Consider the following 24,310-nt stretch of genomic DNA (forward strand, 5'->3'; position numbering starts at 1 on the left):
AAACGCAGGTTCGAATCCTGCCTCGTGATCTAATTTTTTCTATTCTTTCAAAAAAAAATTTCTCAAATAAAATACTAGTTATTCGGTTGCTCTGTTAAAAGCATTTGGATCACTGATTGATATTGAGTTTCACGATAAAAATACGATAACGAATTATATAATAGGTACTAGTTCTCTGATGAGTATCATACATATATGGAGGAATTTCATGGTATAAAACTAACATTCGTTAATAGCGTCAGAGTTTCCAATAGGCTTATGTTTGGGATCTTGTTTTGATATTTGCGTCCACAATATTCCTGGTACGTTGCCTGTAATGGGGGTGAGAGGAGGGCTAGGGGCGAGGTATAATGCAGGATCGAGGACCGTGCTCTCCGCTGGTCGTAAACTGCTACAGAACCACCACATGAACATCTGTAATAAATGTACCTTTTATTCAATTGTGTGGTTATTATCACTTAAACAAAAATGTGTACAAATTTATTAATATAAGTAGCTGCGCCCCGCGGTTTTACCCGCGTAAGTCCGTATCCCGTAGGAATATAGGGATAAAAATAAAAACTATATGTTATTCCAGTTGTCCAGCTGTCTACGTACCAAATTTCATTGCAATTGTTTCAGTAGTTTTTGCGTGAAATAGTAACAAACACACTGTTACCAAACGGGCTAAAAGAAAGCGAAAGTTGATAACCTTAAGAGTCATTACATATTTCCGTTAAGATCAAAATAGAAACTGTCAGCAAATTAAACAAAAAAAAAAACGTCGCTCTTAAAATTTGCTTTGTATGAATTAAATAACCTACTTAGTCACAGAATATTACCTAAATAAATACTAAGTACTTGACCAATAATATACCTCACTGCTCACTACAGCGATAATAATGCTTCTATATTATTACCGATAAATAACAGATGACTATCAATTATATAATAAAATCGTAGGTATATATTTTACTGAAATTTCTTGCAATTTTAAAATACATTATATTTGCACTGAGTTACTGGGAAAGGCTGATTACTATTCATACTCTGGGATAAATAATAATCATATTTAAAATTACAATTTAAAACAAGGAAATCAAGGTTCAAGTCAGTGATGAGTAATCAAGTTATAAAATTATCATCAAAGCTGTATCTTTAAAACGTAATTATTAATGTAATAATTGCATGTTATCAACAATATACATAACACACTCATCAATCGTTCTTTGTTATTATGATTTTATTCAAAGAACTTAATGTGTATAAACACAAATTAAAACTAATTAATACCTTAATAATAGTTTAATGCTTGGCAGATTCTGAGCCAGGCTTAAAAATTAATATTTTCATGTCAAGATGCGAGTGTTAAACAATTAACAATTTATAAACTTTTGTTTTTTATTAAAAAGCAGTAAGAAAATAATTAAATTGTAATTCTGTGGATTAAAATTAGTATTATATATATATACTTTTAAGTGCATTGAGATTTTCGTCATTTAGTATATTTATTAAAAGAACATGAAAAAATTTACGCTAGAAATAATAAATAACTTACAAACATATTGAAGTACCCAAAACAAATTATTGGAACCAGAGAAATGCACTTTTCTGTGAGGGAGTAAAAAATCAACTGAGTTTCAAAATGGAACACGGCATGGACCTTTCTCTGGATTAGAAATTTTATGAGTTAGGGTTCAAGGACGGTTCTATGAGGCGGTGAAAGCTCTTGTTTGAGTTGAGTTCAAAGCCTATAATTTCTATAATATTTTTTAATTTTCATAGATGTATTTTATAATAGGTATTCCATAATTATTGATTTTGAAGTTCTTTGAATAAAGTGTAAATATGCTATGCTACTAATACTAATAATAAATCATGGTTATTTCCTTAGCCCCACGTACGGTGACTATAGAGCTATAGTAGAGCCCAACAGTACAGTTGGTTTGTAAAATGAAATCACTATGAATATATATCGTTGATATATTGTTATTTTTAACACATATATCATTAAGCCCCTTAATTTGCTGATATTTTTACGCATAGGTGCAAAAAATTAAAGCCTCACGCTACGTGTATAAACCAATTCAACGATTTACTAAGGTTAACAAGACAGATTTAAGCATACTTTCAATAGAATTATCTATTCACTTAGTTTTTTATAATCAATAATACATTCCATACGCAAAAAACACTAACTTACTATTGAAGTCGCAAAAAATAAGCCAACTCATATAGCATTTCATCACTTACGTTTCAATTGTGTAATGTGTGTAGGTACTTAACGTACAAGTGGAATAATGTGAAGCGTATTGTTTCTGCGGTTTTCTGTTAATGTGTAAAAAACATTGTCTAATTGATGAATATTGTACACAGCTGAGTATTTCTTGAGTAAATGTAGGGGCAATTTAATGATCACGTCTAGGTATTTCATTAAAAAAAATAGTCTTGTATCTTATACACTAGCTGATACGGCAAACGCGGTTGAGTAGTTAAGGAGTCCATTGCGGACAAACAATGTGACACGTAATTCATATATATATTAAGAGATACTAAGACCTATAATGTAGTTCAAAGATTCACTCAAATTTCATGTGTGAAGCTTTGAACAACAACTTAAAAAAAAACGAAAAAATTTGAAAGGATTTAAAAAAGGTCGAATACCTACTAAGGCTTCAATAAGGAAGGTGCATCCTAAAACAAGGTAGTGGCAAATATCCAAATAAATATTTGTTAGAACGTATACAGGATGTGGCGACTTGGAACAGCTTTTGTAAAATGTAATTTTTTTTTAATTTACTTTACTTCTTTCGTACCCTTTATTAGTTAATCTCAATATTTTTAGGCTAATTTGAAGGAATGAAGTATATTTAGGATATTTGTTATCTATACTAATATTATGAGGCTGAAGAGTTTGTTTGTTTGTCTGAACACACTAATCTTAGGATCTATTGGTCCGATTTGAAAAATTCTTTCATTGTTACATAGCCCATTTATTGAGGAAGGCTATATATGTACCACGGAAGCCGGGGCGGACCGCTAGTTTAAAATAAATGCTCTTGAATCATCGTATTGTGAGTCTGTTGTGTATTTTACTTTAAATTAAGTACTTAAGTGCCATAATATTGAAAACGTAACAAAACGTTAATTTCGGAGTTTTGTCACCAAAAAGAGTGAGCAAGTGTGTATTTATTATTGTTCAAATAACTCGAAATACCGATATAATCATCTGAGCCACCATTACGTCCTCAACCTGCATATAAGTTTACTGAACTAGGCAACGTATAGAGTACCTTAGATCTTAGTTTATATTATAAAAGAGAAGTAATGAAGAGGTGCTAATAAAAAAGTTTCAAGTGTAAAAATAGGTTACGAGGTGCGAAGCGACGAGTGTAAGGTTGACTGCAAATCATCAAACGAGATGAGCGAGCGAAGCGAACATGCCGCGGAAGCGGCCCACTAGTGCCAGACTCGTCTTTACACTCGACTTATGTTATGTATATTTAGGTGTTTAATTACTTAACTATTCCTTCCTTAGGTCTTTAATATCGTTATAAAGGAAAAAGTGCCTTTTATATTCCCGGTGAGAGTTACAATTTAATTACAAAAGGAGATAATGGTAAATTGTGTGTACGGGTGGCCGAGAGGCTAGGCGTTGCTACGGTTAGGCAAGAAACGCAGGTTCGAATCCTACCTCGTGATCAAATTTTTTCTATTCTTTCAAAATTTCTCAAATTGTGTGTAGTTGAGACAGACCGAAATTAAAATAAACTTTAGTATTTGTTAATTTCATATTCAGAGAGCATGTATTGGAATTAGATGTATTAGTATTTACGTATTATGTTTATATTATGTAATTAATAATATCTAAAATAAAACATCCTTGACAGAGGTAGCTATGTATCTTATATCGAATAAAATAATAATAAAACAAGGTCGTTTAATGTATCCTTCTATCCTAAAGATCACTTGCAGAACATGTAGAAATGCTGGGATATACCAAGGTTAAGCGGGTTCAACCGATGTTTCCTCAAAGAAATCTCAAATATCATAAACTAGTTTAAGAGTAATGCCGATTGCCGAGACTTGTTTTGAATGCTTTTGTGTTGACACAACACAGTGTTTACACATTTAAATTTGCGTTGTTTTAAATGGTATTTCTGATTTTACAATGACTCATTATTCATATAGTTAAGTATCGGCTAAGTTAAGGCTGTGTCATCCTAATGCTAGTTGCAAATTGCGACAGATATGCGTGACGCAGTATGGTAGCTATAAGTCAAAATGGCTAAAAATGTATTGGAAAAAAAATATTGTGACAAATGATGTGAATATATCCTCTCAATTAATTTATACTACTTTATTTTTATTAAATTTAGGGCTACATAATTCTGAGAGCAATAAGCTTTTCAACCCGCGTTAGTGAGGATGTTATTTTATCGATTCTGTTCCATCAGAACTCTCCACTGGGTAAAAGGATTTTGATGGTTCTTTTTTCTATTTAAAAGCTGGTGTCACCCGTGGGGTGTTATTTAAATTTGGTCTAGATCTGAAATATGTATTTTTGATGGATTGATTTTAATCACAATTATTTAATAACCTGATAAACGAACTCAAAATATTATTTTTATTATAGAATCCACACGGTGATATCGCTTTATTTTTACAGGTCGCAAAACTAATTGACGTAACCTATAAATATTCCTTTAACGGAAACTATAAAATATCGACGTCAGTACTGTTGTATATTGTATGCTTTTGATAAAGATAAATATTATTATGCGTTATACACACAATGGACATATTTAGGATCTAAAACTTGGCTAATCGTCTGTATTTTTACTTAAGTATTTATATAATCCAATGTCATGATGTATGTTCCCAATTAACTCTTTACCAACTCAATCGATTTTGATGAAATTTGGCATTTTATGTGTAATTTGGTCCAACTTAAGATATAGAATAGTTTTTATTTGTATTCAATTAATAATTCAATTAATTATGCCAATAATTTATAATCTTAATATCTTTAATATATACCCAGCCACAGCAACGCGTGGCCGGGTATGCTAGTTTAAGTATATATACTGTAATGCCTATGAAAAATCCGACGATGAGAAATTTTTGAAAGAAAAGAAAAAAAAACACATTTATAAAGCATTTCAATGCTATAAAAAAAAAACTAAAAATTTAAATCCGACGGTATTTGAATAAAGTATATTTATTTAATAATTTCAAATTCTAGATCTATGATAAGGTTCATGCAGCGTATAACCCTATAGAGGAGTTGCTTTTTCCTGTAGTAAAGGAGTAAGACGAGAAACTAGACGAATTTATTTGATTAATATACACCTAGCGAACAAAATTTGTATGTATAAATAAATAAACACAAAAATCTCTAATAAAGATATATGAGAAATTATGATATATAAAGTTTTATTATTATGTATTTTTTTTGAAGCCTTGAATGAAATGAACGCGTTTTATTATATTTAAGCATACCTACATATTCTTAAAAGCGTGGGTGAATATGGATACAGGAAATACAGTATAAAGAATAAAGTGAACTGGTTTTATTATTTCAACAGAAAATGTAAATACCAAAAAGGATCTAACTATTTAACGTTTGTTTGTAATATTTGTCAAAGTTATGACTATTAAGTAACAGAGTCGATTCTTTTTTTTATATATAGAAAGATAATGGAATATCTGTATAGAATAAAGGCGTTGTTTCATGACATATAATATAATTCCGTCAGTTAATGGATATTGAAGAATGAATGAAATGAATGATCTTTTTCATACACGTTATCGTACACAATAAAAAAAAATATTCTTAACAATATACAAAGGGCTACTAGGCAATGCACTAATTTTATGTAGATACACTAAATTATAATTTAATACGACGTCGATTAACGTTGAATTTGTATGTAACATCTAGGCTTATATTTTAAAGAATGGAGGGAAGCTAACTCATAACAACTATGTCATGGATGCGTCCTAATGACTAATCATCATATGGGTACTATTTACTACACATTGTGTAATTTTAAACATATCGGTAAATTGATATGAATATTTCACAATTGTTAGACAAAATCGTGTGCTAGAAATATGCAAAATAAAAATAGTGCCAAATGTATTTTTAAGCGTAAAATTCGAGAACCAATTATTCTATATTTTTAACGTTTTTTGTACAAGAAAGGTTCATATGGAAAGATAAAACGTAAGTACCTTTATATTAACATTTTACATTTTTGCAATAACACTGACTTACAAACAAGAGTTGGTGTTGAACATTGTTATGAGACGAGGCCCCTTTCCTTTTCCTCACCCGTCCTAGTCCATTCCTTCTTTTCAGTCGTTAATCCTTTCCTTTTCCCTTACCCCATAAAAGCGGGCAGCGCATTCACAGAGGTACTACCTTTGTGAATGTTCATGGGCTGTGGTGATCACCTACCATCAGGCGAACCACCAGCTCAGCTGCCCGCTGTGACATAAAAAAAATAAAAAAAAGAGGACCAAAATTGAAATTAAAATACCTGAAAAAATTCAATAATGGGACAATGTACGCTTTTAAAATCAGTTTCTCATAGTATTTAAGTGTTTAGAAATACTAAATTTAAATCGTATATTAAACATAATATATGTCTTAAGATCAGCGAGAATTAATTTATATCTACATGGATGTTGAAAAACCACGGAACGTTGTCTCTTAATAACCAAAGTAAAGTTTAGTGTTATAATTATTCTTAAAGAGCAGCTATAGAGTTTCTGGCCGGCTCTTCTCTGTCGGACCTGCTTTTCGAACCGGTGCGGATTCAGAAGTTCTCGCGAAAAATCGAAATCGAAAGGCATATCCGTTTTACAATAGAAGGAAAAACAACATTTAAACTAGTTTGTTTTTAATGACAAGTGGATCACCAAGAAGGCTAAGAAGGAATGTCAAAAAAAAATTGAATGTAATATCTAAAGATGAAAGAAAAGCAGCTACTAGATACCGGTAGGTAACTATGTGTATGAAAATATTAACATAAAAATTACGCTACATTTTATCTCATATAGAGATGAGACACGCAAAAGTGCAATAAAACTATGGATATTTTAAATGGTATTTATTGTATATTCACATCACAGATCTAAGTAATACGTATGTAAAGTTAAGGAAGGTACATTAGTGTGGTATTAGCGTCCCCAGCCTCCGTGGCCGCCCCAACCTCTGCCGCCCCATCCTCCTCCGTGTCCCCAACCACCTCCATGGCCATAACCGCCTCCGTACCCTCCGAAACCTCCGTAACCTCCGTAACCTCCGTATCCTCCGTATCCACCCCTCCAGCCACCGCCCCAGTGGGACTCCTCAGGCTGTAACACCTCAGCGGGTTGGGCGTTAGCCTGGGATGGGCTTGGCAACGCAGATGCGTATGCCAGGCACACGCACAACAGCAGAGCGATAGACAGAATCTGAAAAATAAAGAAAGCATTAGGTAAATTACAAATGAGGATAAGTAAGATACCAGGTTTTTTCTGTTTTTTAATTAGACATACTATTTTTTATCTTAAGCTTCACGATTTATCACATTGTTTATCTGATCAAATATAAAATTAAATAAAAATATAACATTTAAAATTAAATTTAGCCTTCTACGACACGTATGTACATTTAAAAAGAATTTTGCAAAATATATTTATAACTCGTAAAATAATATATATGGTGGCAACTCACTGTTTTCATCTTGGCGAGTATCCGAGAATATGCTGGAGGTTCGATCTGCCGACCTATTTATACATGTCTGAACACACCTCCTCTTGTATACGTTTGTGAGTAATCCACCAGGTAAATAACCCACAACTGGTATATAGATATGACGTATATAATATACGCGTAATATGTGAGTTTAACTCATCTTATAATTTTAAAAAGATTGATGTTGATTAATGTCATTTATTATTTATGATATCAGCCATATATTTCCCAGTAAAGTGACATGCGGTTTGCAAAATCAAAATGAAAATACACGCCTAAGTAACTAGTCTGTACTCATTGAGTTTTAGGTATTTGCCTTCATGTTTTTTACTATCGATTTTTTAAATGTGTTGAAATTGATATTTGATTTCAATTAATTAGTGGTTAATTACACGGTCATAATTATATGGATTTCTTCGTTTCAAAAGTGCTAAAAAATTATATCTAATGAAGTATACTATCTTATTGCTTCTACATATAATTTGGGCATCACGTTTTGGTTTTTTAAAATGTGGTGTTATTATGGTCTCGTGATGAATATTTATATGGAATTTAACATTCTACTCAATTTAAGACTAAAACCTGTTACGGTTCTAGTAGTTTTAATTTCGTTTGTTTTTTAATCCACTTTCGCAAAAACAATCCTTTGGTTCTCTTGTTAGTCTTGCCATTTATGGGACTTATATGAAGTACGTCATCAAATAATGCCTTCAATTTTATGGATGAGTAATGAGTATGTCAATTTTAATTTGATCGTTGTGGGAATTCCCTAACAATTAATAAAATATTGTGCAAAATGAAAATGGATGGAGATCAATGTAAATAACAAACTCAGTATGCAAATATTTTTTTATGCGAAGTATTTAAAAGAGATTGGTATAATTTTATTAAAGATATATATTGTATTGTCACATTATTTTGAGTAAACGTTTTGCAGTAATAAACAAATATTAATTAGAGATGACTCGATTGTAACAAATTTATATATTTTGTTGCTATATTATTTACGTAAGGTTGTATTCGTTAGATTATTAATTAAGATAAAAAGAATATTGAGAATATTGCCCAAGAATAAGAATATAAAGGATATGGCCCATTCTCCAAATATAAATGTATGTGACTTTGGTTTGATACCTGGGGCGATCGTGCTTAAAACACATTGTGGGAAATAATTGGCGATAGATCCATATAGCTTTGTCATTTTTTCTCCACACTGAAATGAGTACTAGTTAAGGACATTATGGAAACCCCTTTGGTGGAAATGCATAGTATTTCTGTTCCGATAAGAACTTGGAATTCGAATCACTTTGTGGCGTATATAGAAATCGATTGCGAAAGAATATAAGAGACATCTTCTATCCACATAGGGTGAGCTAATATCGCGTTACTTTTCTTAAGTATTTATAACTTAATCTGAATACTGAACAAGAGCATACTTTACTTCATGTATATCGTTATTAACATAGCTTTTTGCTAGATTTCCCTTTAAATTATAAAAACTTCTATAAGAAGAATGAGCTTAATAGCTTTACCGCAACGTTAGGCAATGCAATGGGTAAATAGATTTTGTATGTTATAAAATTCATTGATGTTTTTGTGAGAAACTCAAACATAATATATTTGAGTACCTATAAATTCGGACACACCTATATCATGTTGCATATTTTGTTGTATTTGTATCAAGGACTCGTAAGTTTTAATGGATATGCTAAGTGGATGGTAGATAACGAAGCATCATGACATATAAATGGCGTTCTACATAGGTGCGAACTAATACCCTGATACATATTATGCGATTTCTTTAATTTCTAAAGAAATGTATGTAGACGTCGTGATAGTTATGTGATTTTCTTGTAGTATAATGCTGCGATTTCCTATAAGAGGATTTCGTGTTTAAGTAAGCTATATTAAATGTCTGCTATAATTCTAATTGCTTTGTTTAATGGTATAATTGCTAAACTGTTTTATATCTAGTCAGGAAAACATTTCATTATTGCGCATTAGTAAAAAAATCAAACTGGTTATTTTTGCGATTGAGGCATCAATTATAATATTTTATTTTTATAAATACATTTAAATAGATTAAAGTTAATACATCTAAATGAGGTAATCATTATCCTTATGTTTTAATGTATTCTATGTATATTTTTTCCTCGCTTGCTAATATAAAGTGTGATTTTTTTTATCCTTTAAGCACAAATATTAAATAAGTTTCAACATTAACTTATTTTTTTCCAATATGGTCCATTTGAACAGCTTTTTGAGAACGAAAATTTTGAAATTTGTAGATATGCATATTGAATAAAATAAATTGCGATTGCAATATTTAAATTATATTACCAATAATATATAATTAACAATAATAATAAAATATTTAAATTATATTAGAAATATATATAACCTACCCCACGTATGATCCGGTTTTGCGCGGTTTACCGGTAATAATAATGGCCTTCTTTTATCATAAGGAACCTCCATCTTTTTAATGATAAAATAATTTTTAAAATTCATTCATAAGATCTAAAAATCTCTGAATGTTTTCATCCTTACAATCTCTCTAATGTAACCTTTAAACAAGATTTCATAACACATCATCTTGATCCAATTTGATCATTATTATCTTCCACCAATATTTGAATTTAAACAAAAACTATTATTACTGTAATAGTTGGGTGCATACCTACAGACTATTGCGGACTCTTCTCTTTTTTTTATTAATTCGGCAAAATTTTGTTTCCTTGATACATTGTAAGACTGAATATAGCTTGTCATTCGAAACAGTACGTAAACCTTTACGGAGTGACATAGGTGTATAAATTGTTTTTCATTGTTGGAGCAGCATTTAAGTTAATTCGTCGCATAAAATACCTATCATTTGTATTGCATATACTGTTGATAATAAGATCAGTTGAGAACAATTAATAAATTAATTAAACTGATTGAGCTTTGAGCTGTACCCGTTCTTTGTAGGTGCATCAGTAAAAAATGATAAATTACCTTCTTTTTACCATACTTTAGAAAAGCCAAGCGACCATTTTGTATCAATCAATATTAGTTGCAAATCATGATTACAATTAAATAAGCGTAAAAGTGCTTGACCGTGTTCGTATGTCGTTATAAATTACATTTATTTATAAAGATATTTAAAGCTTTTTACTTACATTTAAAACACTGCTTGGGTTGCATGTTTAAAAATGTGTTTCTGAGATAACTATCCACAATGGCAGGTAATAAGTACCACTGTGGATAGATAGCTATCTTAGAAAGTTGAAAATTTATGCTAGATTCATTAATTTTTAAATACCTATCTACTGTGTGCTGTGCTGGTTAGGTTAGTAGGAAATGATTTTTTTTAGTAGTAGTTAAAGAGTATTTATAATACAGACGTACGTCGTACATACGTTATTTTAAAACACATTTTTTGAATTAGTGGTTATGTTCAGTGATGCTTTAGATTTCTTTAATAATGATAAGGCAGTAGTTCCCCGTCACATTCTTCATATTAATTCGAAATCGCCCCTATCTTTATAGTTTATACTGTGGTCTGTGGGTAACTTACCTAATACTTATAGAAATAAACGTAAATATCGTTGTCTTTTTTTATAACTTTATTTATATTACGTAGTTCGAGTGGTTAGCCCTAAAATGTAGATTTATTAAACAATTACGTCGGTATTCATCTTAAACAAAATGAAAAACGTGATTGCTATGGTAGTGTGCGTTGTAATTAAGTATAATAATATACTGCAAAGTAGTTTGATATCTCGAAATCTTCAAGGTAAACAGAAAAACTTAAGGCATATTTGCATATTAACATCGTGCTGAATTAGAGACGATTTACGTTGAGATACATTGTTTGATACAATACGTTAAGGATTGTGGTGATGTATTTATTAGTGACTTATAAATTAGGTGAAAATATAAAGAAGTAAATATAATGATGTGAAAGCAATAATGTTCCTTAAAGGTATACATTTTACATTCAATAATTCAATCATCAGTAATGATTTCATTACGAACAGTAGTAATTACGTACAGCAGTGATGAACGCAAATTATAATATTGTGTTTTCTTCTTTATATATGTATATGACATATAGAACACAATATTAGGATGAGAATAATTTAGGAATGTTGTATCATTTATATTGACAAGGACTAATAAAGATTGGTTTTAGTGGTTTTCTTTGAAAACACATTTAGTATTATATGTTTTGATGACAACTGACTCTTCTCCTTATATCGTACTTGAAAAACATCATGCAAATTTATTGACATATAATAAGGATGTCGGATTTAAATAATACCGGAGCACATTATCTAGTTACAACAAACATCATAGTTTATGAATCAAAAAGTACATACATTTATATTCATATAAAGCAATAGACAAATTTCCGGCACGAGTTGTTCAGTGAGCCGGAGGGCCTGTAATACTGAAAGGATTCTTTTCCTTTGCCTCTCTAGTCAATTCCTTTATTCTCACTTTCTCTTCTTAAGCCGTTCCTGTATTCCCCTTTTCAATCTTTCCTTTATCCCATAATATTGACAAACGACCTTACGCCTCTGCAAATGTTCATGAGCGGTAGTAGCGCTTACCATAAGGTTACCTACCAGCTCCTTTGCCGACGCTGACATAAAAAAGCAAAATCTTTACTTACTCCTTTTCTCCAATACATATCGAGTGTAGACAATTTTAAAAAGTATTAAAATATTACGTCATAATTACTATATGTGACAGATTTTGGCACGTTGATAATATTATCGCCAACATGACCTCGCAATACGAACAGGAAGAAAAATGTATATTTTCAATAATTACCATATTATTATTATTATTATATTATGACTATAACGTAATATTTTAGGAGTGATTATTTTTATTCTCAATTAGACGTGCAAATTTGTGTAAAATTATTATATATTATACAGCAAATGTTAAATTTAATTGTGGTTATTATGCGTAGTGAGTAAAATACCTTACAAACAGACTCTCGGATCAGCGTGCGGATAGCAGATGCTAAAGTCAAACTCGGGCAAAAATAAAAAATAATGAGATAATTATCCGAAGCTCATTCCTATAAAAATAGTGTCTACATTGCAAACGATTTAATGTGCGTGTACGTGGTGCGTCGACCGACTTTTAACTTATATTATTACACTTTAGCTTATAAGCGAGATCCTAGCAGGAGGAGGATTTAATGTTGAACTGGAATGATACAGAAAGCTAATAATCTACCCACATTTATATTACAATACTTAAGAAAATTGATCGTACTAAGCAACTAACTACCGCACGAAATAATTTAATGTTATACTTATGTTTAAAAATAGGCACACTAATGAATTGAATATCAAAAGTTAAATTTTTTCTTCACAAAATAATAAACGAGCAATAAATCTTAAGATTGATATTAAATAATAATCACCTTATAGCACTCGTGAGGTCGTTGTACTTTAATGTTTTTTTGGATAATGAGTATGAGCATTGAGCAGAGTAAATAAACTATAGCAACATTATTGCGTATCTTGATGTGAATAGTGATCATTTATTTTGATTAATAGTTTTCTGATTCGAACAAATCCAAATAGTTTTAAAGTGAAGCAAGTTTTTAGATACTTAAAATTTCAAGTAAATATTATTATAAAATGCTTTATTTTAAAATACATAACAGTACCAGTAAGAATACGCTATTGAAATTGAATAAACAAAAAGCATTGTTCATATTAAGTTGCTGCTGTGGCTGCATTTAATCAATACGCAATCAAACAATTACGAAGTATTATTTCCTTCTTTCCCTCGCAGTGTAACAAAATATTCGGTCAATATTTTCTACACAGATTTTTTTTAGCTGTTTCACATTTTCCTGATTTACCTTTTTAGGAGTTGTTGAATCATTTAATGTGATGTTGGTTATATTCATATCAGTTATTATTCTTGTTGATTCAGTTGAATCACGTGTTGTTCTCACTTCAATATCATCAACATTTTCCAGTGATATAGGTTCTTCAACAACAGTTTTACTAATAATCGTTGTTTCTTTAATATCACTTGAATCCTTTTTTGAAATTTTAGGTGGAGATGATCTAAGTTTTGGAGCATCTGCCTTATCAACTTTATCGTCATTAGCCGGTGGTCGTCGGGTAGGATTAAATGGACCCTCTAAATAACCACATTCTAATCTGTTATTACGTATACGACAACCGTTTCCCATATCTTTAATTTCTTCGATTTCAGGTTCACCTTTGTTCTTGTTATATCCACAAATTTTTCTATCATTGATGTATTTACATTGTGTTACATCATAATCGTAGCCTTGACATGTTTTTTTTAGTTCTTTAGTGGGATTATTGCTACGTAGATCTGGAGCTATTAGCCAATCATCAGACGAATTTTCTGTAGGATTGACCTCCGTTTTTAAAGAATTTTGACTTTCATATATCAATGGATCATACAATACTGGACCTATTTTAGGGGCGCACGAGGTACTTACAATTATGTTAATAACTATTAGTAGTCTCTACAACAATTAGTATAGTTTAATTCAAGAGATGGTGATAAATGTTCATTATATATTATGTTTTCCATATTAACTATATGGAATGCACTGTGTTTCTATTAAAACTGTATTGCCCTAATGCTTTACAATTTAAGGTATTAAATAACAACTTATCGAAAATCATGTTTATGAACTGCAAATTATTATACTACTTATAAGGTTTGTTATTATTGAATCGCAATGGTTAAGTAATTATTTGTATTTGCCCTTACCGACGTCAGTTTTGACATTTTTAGCCACTCATTCAATTGCATTTCGTTAATCGTATGGTTAAAGGCAGCTATAAATCCTTACCATATATTTACTTAATCAATATGTAGGTACACTTGCGTTTAATATGCAGTATGTATATTCGTTTGGATTTATTTATATTATTCATAATGTTTGTTTTTTATTTAGTTGAATGAAAAAAGTAATAATTTGAATTATTACTCAATTATTTATTTGAATGTTGGACATAGCAATTAAAATGTAACATTTTAATTGCTATATGGTAGAAACTTATTTGTTATATTCTTCTACTTAATTATGTTTATTTTGACACCGTCAAATATTGATCTCCGACATATCCATACTGTGTTTATGATTGTTTTATATACAACTATGAATTATTGTAAATAAACGATTAATACATTTTAAATTAAATTTTGTTCAATGTGGAAATGATGGAGTAGAAATTTAAAGTAGTAACCGCCATGAAAGAAAAATGTATTATAACTCTTTAAATAATATCTCAGATTTGTTTAATGTGTTACATATTTTAAGTAACGTAACATAAAAACTGTAATGCTTATTAAGTGTGCACGTTAAACCATGAGTAAAGTAGATGTGAGATGAACCAAAAAAAATAAAACTAAGTCACGGTTACTGTTTGCCTCAAAGCCACAAATATTGATGACAGGAATTCAAAGAAAAAAAAAGGCTCAAAAGAAACCAAAAAAGAAGAAAAAGCTTACGTGGTGCCAAAGGTGCCGGCGTAGGATTTGCAAATGGATTTATAGGAGATTTAAGCGATGCTTTAAGAAACAGATTTTCGGTGTTCCCGATCCACAATTAGAAGATTACGAAGTTGCGGGTATTAATTTGGCTGATGTTAGAGATAAATTTACAAAAAATAAAGACACCAAATCTATAAAATCGGAAACTAAATCCAAGAAAAATGTTTCGATAAAGAAGCCTTCAGTAATTACCATTTACAGAAATAAAAAGAAGTCAACTGTAAGTGTTCCATTCAAAGAAAAGCTTATTAACGAATTCGATACTTTGTCTTTGGTAAAACCGAATATCAGTAAATTAAAGTCATATGTTGATGATTTTAAAGAAAGAAACCTATATATTGGCTTGTCAAAAGATTCTTTGCTTAATTTAAATAAAAGCAAAAAGGAATATTTCAGTAAAAAAGCAGAGGAATATGAAAAAAAACATGGTTACAATTCGTACATAGATCTCAAATTACTTGAAAATTTGGATAAGAGTGAACTTATGAAAAAACTCTCAGTTACTTCTTCAAAACATGATGTTGTAAAGGATATGCTTAGTGACTATAAAAAGAAAAAGTTTTCTATAACCGGATTGTTCAGTAAATCGAAAGTTGACATAAATAAATTAGATAAAAGGGACATTCAAAAAATGCTGCAAGAATATAGAAATCCAAAGAGGCGTTACTCCTACGTCAAACAGTCCAAAATTAAGCAATTGAAATCAGATTTAAGGGCGAAGATTGCTCAAATTGATTGATAGAAACATAAAGTAAATATTTTGTTTATAAAAAAGAAATTCGTATTCAACAGTACAATTCAGTAAGAATTTAATTAAAAACTTGTATTTCTTTGATTCGTGATAAGAGCAATGTTCGCACGATCCAGTGCATTCAAATACATAATGGTAAAATAATTTGCTTTTATTCATAGTATCGGCCAACTAAGAACGAAATTAAAATTTTCAGCTATGTACAAAAGTAATTGAAATATTGAGCTGTACATGTCACGACCATCACGTTGAACCCGTAACCAATCCCGGAGCACATTTAAAAAATAAAGACGAAGATGTTACAGATACAACAACTAAAGAGCGGCACCGAAAAAGATGTTGCCCGTACAATTTTGATGGTAAATTTTGTAGAGTAATCGGTGATAGAGTGTTATGTGGTTACAACATAAACGTGGGAACTCCTCGTGGTGTTGACACGGTGGTGAATTTACAAAATGGATGCATAATTCGAGGTGGACGTTTAGAGTGTGGTTATTTAGAGCCTCCCTATACCAATTCAAGGAGACCACCGGGTTCAGACGATGCTGGTGCTGTTTATGACAACAATGATGCCAATGATGTATCAGAAAACGAAGTCCAGTCTGTGAATCAAGCAAATGATGAAAAACAAAAATTATCTTTAAAAAAAACAACGCAAATTCATCGAGGCTCGACTCGCTGTGTTGAAATAAAGGATAGAATAGTTTGTCGCAAAGTTTAATATTTACTTGTAAATAAATAGTTTCAATCTTACTTGTTTATAAATTGTACAAACATCAATTTAACGATGATAGAACACAGATATAAAAATTTGTTGTATTGAGTTTTAGTAATAAATCTTATCTTATTAATATGATAGCATCTACTTCAAGTATTAAACATAAGAATATTCAATTCGTGAAGCCTAGAAAATTACATTATCATATATGTAAAAACGTATGTTTGCATTGTTTATTTGTCAGGTGAAACCAAATATCCTGCTTGATAACAATTTTGTTATATATCTTGAAGTGAATTTAAATAACCGTTTTTTTAAATAGGGACTTAAGATACTAATAGTGCTTACCGGTCGGACTCTTCGATTATAACGAAACAGCTTGTACGAAGAGAGAAATCTAAAAATAGTATATCTAAAAAGTGTCAAGTATGCTAGCTAAATAAAAAGCATTCCTACGGTTCAATTATTATTGTTTAGAATGAAGTTTGCTTGGTGTTTATTTAAACGATGTAAATTGGCTACATCATTTTTTTGTATTTGTAAACACTTCAATAATAATAATCGGGCACATGAATGTTATTTTAAATTCATAACTATTAATTTTGAAATTTATCGTCGTACAGGTACGGATCTTGTAATGCAGTTTAAAGGAAAACAAACATTTAAAAAATTAGCCTCTCTTTTTATTTATTATTAATCTATATTATATAAATATTTTTGGCATTATTTACTAATACTAAATCTACATGTACTTGTATGAAAAAACTGGTAGTGCTTGCCATCAAAAAGCTACTGACACTAATAACATTGTTGACTTTGTTTTTATCGACACAAATGTTCAATTATTTCATTAATGTATAACTTATGTTTAGAAAACAGGGTTTAGGCATAAAATATCTCAAGACGTGAAATACAATCGCAAACTTTCATGATATTAATTAACATGGCATTACTAGACCGCGACTACCTCTCTCGATATTTTCTTCTTGGCTCATAATATTGGCAGAGTTTCCTTTTATTTTCTTTCAAGTAAATAATCTAAAGCATCAATCCCGCCCTCCAAGCTGGGCGGTCCATCGTCAGCTAGGAGACTAAATATCTCCTTCATTATCCTTGAATCTGCGTCATCTTTTGGATATAAGTAGTCCAGAATGCGAGTGATGGACTCTGAAAAACCCCTTTGCTGAGATTCCTCTCCTCCTAACATCCTCTGAATAAAGTCATTCAAGATATTGCCCGAACTTGAAGCGAAAATTATTAAAAGGACGAATAGAATAATATGTCTGGATGCCATTGTCCTGAAAATTAAAGAACATAGTATTTACCATATTACATAAAAGGAATAATAAAGTAGGTTTGTAGCAGATATACGTCTAATCTTAGTTATTCTGGTTCTTAATGTAATTTGGTCGTAGAAAGTAAGATTTTTGCTTTAATTAAGAAACAAGATTTGAATCTTTAATGTCTTTACTGACCTGACTAACTTATATAATGTCACAAAATAGTCTTGTGTAATTTCCATATAATTAAATAGATACTTGATTCAATTGCTTGCGCCTATTTAATTTACATTTTACTATGCAGTATGTTTCTTACAGTGCGTTTCTTTATTAAATATGAACTTGTGGCAATTAGCTAAATAAGTTTGAAATATTAAATAAATTTGATACCGTGTCTTTTGATTGAAATACATAATATATGAATTTGGAAGAGAAATTCAAAAGATTTGTTCAGAAATTGTATATAACATAATATAAATGGTATTTTAGCTTTATTATACTTCTACTACTTACTTGACCAAAAATTTATATAAACGAACACGACTATTCTTAGCAAAACAGTAACCTCATTCAAATTATTAGATCACAATTAAATGAGACGACACGGTAGAAACTAGCTATCAAATAAAAAAAGAATCGTAAAATCGGTTTATCCAGACGAAAGTTATAAACAAAATCAAAAGAAGAGTCGAATTTATAACCTCCTCATTCGAAGTCATTAAACACTAACTAACTAAAAAAGTTGAAAACTAGAGTTTATAATATTTTGAGACATCACTAAATGATAAAACAAAATTTTCCATTTAAATAATCTGGTGTAATTAATTAAACATTCGATACAACTGTCGGAAACATCTTAAAAATACGAAGTAATGTAATATTCTTACTTTAAATCCGGTCCAGACTTGCACTTATAAAATAACTCCGCTTGCGTGCATATTAAACACTACTGTTTGTCCATTCACCTTATTCGCGGAAATTGTAAAGAAGTGCGTGTATCCTTAATTCACAACTGCAATAAGACATGGGCCTACACGAGTGCCGGACACCACCCCACTCTCCTACCACGACAGTCGAAGTAATGAATTATGCAACGAAAGCAAACGCTCTTTCTTTCCATGATAATATTTTAATTATTTATTGATTGTTATAACCGTGAAGGCAACGGTAGTTAATGATCTTGAATTCAAATGCAGGAAAAATATTTGATTCTAACCTTTCCTTCGTGTTTTAATAGAAATTAAAAGAAAATAGAAATTTGACTACTAAAATAATATTTACAAATGTGCACCATAGCCTATATAATTTGAGTCACATTTATTAGTCTTTCATGTTCAAGTTATTCGTGTATAATTACCTTATTAGTTGTATATGATTTTAATTGAATATTTTATGAGAAAATATATTTCATCTTCATTGAGCTCATTTAGAAGTACCTACTTCTATGCAGGCTTTCTTTTTACCTAAATATATTTGTTTGATTATTTTACAAGAGGTTTCACTCTGTGTACACAACGGTTTTTAATATTCCAAACGTGATTGTTGAACCAGTCATTTCACTTTCGTATGTATTTTCTCAAGTATTCGTTGCCTTGTTACGAAATAAATGAAGCGAAAATATCAAACTATTACAAATTATAAATAAAGAAAACAATTTTACAATAATTTTCTAGTGTAGATATATGCAAAACAGCGAAATAAAAGTAGAAAATCTATATATATAAAATTCTCGTGTCACAGTTTTCGTTGCCATACTCCTCCGAAACGGCTTGACCGATTCCTCTGAAATTTGGTAAGCATATTGGGTAGGTCTGAGAATCGGCCAACATCTATTTTTTATCCCGATATTCCTACGGGATACTGACTTACGCGGGTGAAACCGCGGGGCGCAGCTAGTTTTATATAATATTTATTATAATTTGAGACATTGAAATTTTAAATCTAGATATAATCAAGGGATGGTTAATATACAGATAGATAAATGAAAATAAGTTTTAAATTTGTTTTGTTATTAAAACCAAGTAATAAATACAATTCTATGAAATAAGTGGACGGATAAATATATATAATACACGGGATAAAACTTTGATCCATGGCTCACATCAAACAAACTTTCAGGCGAATTTATTATGTTTTAGATAGAAAACCTGCAAAAGGATACTCTTATTGCTCATTGTTATCTGTGTGTCATTGCGTGTTGTCGAGGACTGTTAATAATTAAAATGAATCACGAAACAATGAGAAGGTACAGGGGAAATTTTATTATTTAAACCAACTCAATAGATTACTATTACTCAAAGTTCAAAACGTATCGGAATAAGGAGATCGTTAATAATGAATCAACTTATTAAAGTATTTAGTTGTTAATATTTTGATACAATTATTCGAATATAGTTATATAATGTTGTAATTCAATTAATTATTTGTGTTTTAGGTTATAGTATTCTTCTTGGTTGTATATCAGTCCCACGAAGTCAACAGCAAAAAATATTTCAAGATACTGACAATTGAAAAGGAACCTGGACACGAACATGAAGTACTTTTGTACCATTATAAACCGATATCATTTATCAAGGAAACAATAACACCTTTCGGGACCTTTAGCTATAGACATTCGGTTGAGAAAAGAGATTTACACAAACGCAGAACAAGAGAAATCGAAGATTTAATAGAGATACCAAATGTTGCCATTAAGGAAGAGTTAAAGCCTATTTTGGACGAAAAAGTTGCTTTTACAAGTATACCTACAGATATAATATTAACTCGCATGGAATTTTATAAAGGGAAGCCATTAAAACTACATACTATATCGACGCCTACAAGCCTTGAACATGAGTTGCATAATGATGAAACTGAAGATACCAATGAGAAGGCCATACCTGAGCCTGTTCCTTTGAGTACCCCAGAGCATTCCTCTGATATATCAGACAAAAGTAATGAGGTAATCGGTGATCAAAATGGTGTTGCGACAAATATTGATCTAAACACTGAAGTAGAGAAAATGAGTTCAACAACAGAAGTAAAGTCTGATAGTGAAAATTTAAAATTAACCGAAGACAACCATGAGAAAGAAGTATCTCTTGACGAGAAAACTGCTTCGGGGACGGAAATAAATACAAGCTCAGGAGATACAAAAGTAGATGATAAAGAAAGTTCTCAAATCGAGGAAACCAGTCCGGAAGCAGAAATCAAATCAGATTCAGAAGAGATCAAGGTTCCAGAATCAAATCACGAAAAAGAAACATCTCCAGAAACAAGTTTAGAAATAAAGGGAAAGTCAGAAGATTTAAAATTAAATACAGAAAATAATGAAGAAGGAAATTTAAAAGTAGAGGATATAAATTCAACAATAGACGGTAAACCAGACGATGCAAAATTGTCTGAAGAACATCATGAAGTTGAGAAGGAAACTACCGAACAAAAGTCTCTTAATGAACATTCTGAATCAGGGGTTATAGAAAACAGAGATGTAGAAACGGAAGCGACACAGGATATTAACAAAAATGTAGAATTAGTTGCCCCACTTAATTCAGATGATCTTAGTTCAAAGTCCACCATAGAAGTTGCACAGACCGTAAAGCCTGTAGAAACGCCATCATTTCCAGTTAGCCCATTACCGGTACCAGTATATATTCCTTTCTATACAGAAATAAGAAACCCGCAACCAATTGAGCCAGTTGTAAACATACCACCAGAAATTCCAGCAGAAATTCATGAAGTAGTTAGTGTTGTTCCACCAGTAGTGGTTATAACCGAAAAAAAAGTTATTTTACCCCCACCGCCACCGCCTCCTGTTCAAACTGTTGAAACGGTGATAGAAACTGAACAAAGGCCAAGTCTGTTTTCAAGAGGTTCACGTTTTATGCTCAATATTAGTTCTCGTATTCTTAAAAAATTATTACGCTTTGTATCAAGTGCCCGTTCTCGACTACATCTTGGTCCAGCTGAAGAATAATTAGGTGTTATTTTTAAAATATGTTGTGTTATAAAATAATATTTATTAAATTATGATTAACTACTGAACAGATGTTTTTATCTATGATTCAATTATTTATTGAACTGTTTGTGGTGTTACACTATTTAACATAAAAATAGGTATAACTATTTTTTAACAAAAAAAGAACCGATGTCAAATCACTCAAAAGCGATAAATAAATTTATATAATCTTATATCTTTAAACGAGCAATTCTTGTATACATGTATATAAATATACTTATATATATATAATTGGAATCCTGGAATCGGCTCCAACAATTTTCATGAAATTTAGTATATAGGGGGTTTCGGGGGCGATAAATCGATCTAGCTAGGAATCTTTTTTTGAAAATGTCATATTCGTGTTTTATTCGTGTTTTATCGACTTAAACTTACTTTTTTAACAAATAGAAGGCGTTTGAGTAGTCCTGTTCCTGACATCTATTGGCGAATAATAATACTATAAATGCGAAAATTTGTGAGGATGGATGCATATGTATGTGTGCGTCTGTTATTCTTTCACGCAAAAACTACTGAACCGATTGCAATGAAATTTGCTTCGTAGATAGCTGGACAACTGAAATAACACATAGGCACTTTTTATACTGATATTCCTACGGGATATGGACTTACGCGGTTTCAACCGCGGGTCACAGCAAGTGAATATAATTGCTACTCCTCATCTATTTTAAGTCAGTGCCGACTAATCCATAAATGCGAAAATTTGTAAGGATGTGTGTGTGTTTGTTGCTCTTTCATGCCAAATCTACCGAACGGATTTTCATGAAACTTTGCAGGCGTGCGCTGTCCTAATCGTTGGAGTTACACAAAGACAATTACTATAGGATTATCTGTCTTAAATAGTTCTAAATAAAATAATAATAGTCCGCGACAGAATATATCTATCTTTTTATGTGTAAGTCAAAAACATACAATTTAATTGGATATTTTTTAACAATGCACATTTTAGAATATTTATCAAACTTTTATGAAAATTGTTACATCTGTCACTTTACGTATTGAATGTAGATAGACTTTGTGTTTTACACTAAGTAATTTGGACGAATAATTCAAAAGTTATCACGATAAGATTGACTATATTATCTAAAGCGCCTAAAAGTCGCGGCGCGCAGAGCGAGCGAGGGAGAAACCGTCATCAACCAAAGTGTATCTATGGTCATTACCGAGTGCGCGACCCGACCGGGCAGACACGCGAGAGCAGACGTCGTTGACGGTTGTGTTCATAAAACGATTTTTCGTATGACAAATTCGATACTCCAAGCGATTTATTGTCTCATACAATACGTATATACTATCCTATCCTATCCTACTAATATTATAAATGCGAAAGTTTGTAAGGATGTGTGTGTGTTTGTTACTCTTTCACGCAAAAACTACTGAACCGATTCCAATGAAATTTGGTAAGTACAACTGGACAACTGAAATAACATATAGGCAACTTTTTATCCCGTTATTCCTAGGGGATACGGACTTACGCGGGTGAAACCGAGGGGCGTAGCTAGTGTTTATATAAATTAGATTTAAGGTATTTTATTGACACAAATATGAACTTTATTTTTTATTTTTTATATATTCATCTTAGACTAGGTAGGTAAGGATTAATCGATTTTCGAACGCAGTATTTATTTATGTTGATAAAAGGGTTTTTTTTTTTAAATAAATGAGGAGGTTTAGTCTTGTCAGTCTAATGAAACGAGTCGGTATTAATAATATAGTGACTTAATATTCAAACAACACAATTAATATCAATATAGTTTATTGCAAAATACAAACAAATATAGCTCGTTTAAGAAACATTAACCTTGATGTGGAATACCAGATGAATAAAAAATTAATATCCACCAGATTTGTGGCCATATCCACCTGATTTCGAACCACCGGATCCAGAACCACCATAACTGCCGCCCGAACCACCTCGGCCACTTCCTCCACTGCCACTTCCTAAGCCTCGTGAACCGTAGCTCCCTCCGCCTCCAGAACCACCCTGGTTTCCACTTGACCCTCCTTGGTTCCCGCTAGAACTACCACCCTGACTTCCTCCGGATCCTCCCTGGCTCCCACTGGATCCACTTGACCCTCCATAGCCACCTTGACTCCCACCAGAGCTCCCTTGGGAACCACCGGATCCTCCTTGACTGCCTCCAGAACCACTTGAGCCTCCTTGCGAACCTCCAGAGCCCGACTGACCACTTGAGCCACCTGAGCTTCCATGGCCTCCTTGGCTACCACCAGAACCGCTTGAGCCTCCAACACCGCCTTCAGAACCACCAGAACCGCCATG

At 31.4% G+C, this 24,310-nt stretch overlaps 4 protein-coding genes across 4 annotated transcripts in view; 1 reads left to right on the forward strand and 3 right to left on the reverse strand.

Annotated features, from left to right (window-relative positions):
- Positions 1 to 414, reverse strand: part of LOC119831911 — a 2,054-nt gene extending 1,640 nt beyond the window's left edge. The window contains exon 1 of the mRNA XM_038355482.1: positions 225 to 414. Coding sequence (XP_038211410.1) covers positions 225 to 414 — 190 coding nt within the window. The remainder of the gene's footprint in view (positions 1 to 224) is intronic.
- A 6,668-nt stretch (positions 415 to 7,082) lies between these two features.
- On the reverse strand, positions 7,083 to 7,842 carry LOC119831758 (glycine-rich cell wall structural protein-like). Its single transcript, XM_038355249.1, has 2 exons — positions 7,706 to 7,842; positions 7,083 to 7,443 (listed from the first exon to the last, which is right to left on the reverse strand). The coding sequence occupies exons 1-2, from the start codon at positions 7,712 to 7,714 to the stop codon at positions 7,168 to 7,170; spliced, it is 285 nt and encodes a 94-aa protein (XP_038211177.1). The 5' UTR covers positions 7,715 to 7,842; the 3' UTR covers positions 7,083 to 7,167.
- Positions 7,843 to 20,343: 12,501 nt separating this feature from the next.
- LOC119831912 (protein eyes shut-like) lies at positions 20,344 to 21,987 on the forward strand. Its single transcript, XM_038355483.1, has 3 exons — positions 20,344 to 20,384; positions 20,467 to 21,289; positions 21,386 to 21,987. The coding sequence occupies exons 1-3, from the start codon at positions 20,367 to 20,369 to the stop codon at positions 21,985 to 21,987; spliced, it is 1,443 nt and encodes a 480-aa protein (XP_038211411.1). The 5' UTR covers positions 20,344 to 20,366.
- Positions 21,988 to 23,774: 1,787 nt separating this feature from the next.
- The window catches only part of LOC119831913 (keratin, type I cytoskeletal 9-like), a 2,006-nt gene continuing 1,470 nt past the window's right edge, over positions 23,775 to 24,310 (reverse strand). The window contains exon 3 of the mRNA XM_038355484.1: positions 23,775 to 24,309. Within this exon, the coding sequence (XP_038211412.1) occupies positions 23,861 to 24,309 (449 nt within the window). The 3' untranslated portion in view covers positions 23,775 to 23,860. The remainder of the gene's footprint in view (position 24,310) is intronic.

Source organism: Zerene cesonia, chromosome 14 (assembly GCF_012273895.1).
Source record: "Zerene cesonia ecotype Mississippi chromosome 14, Zerene_cesonia_1.1, whole genome shotgun sequence".
In the NCBI taxonomy this organism is placed as follows: domain Eukaryota; kingdom Metazoa; phylum Arthropoda; class Insecta; order Lepidoptera; family Pieridae; genus Zerene; species Zerene cesonia.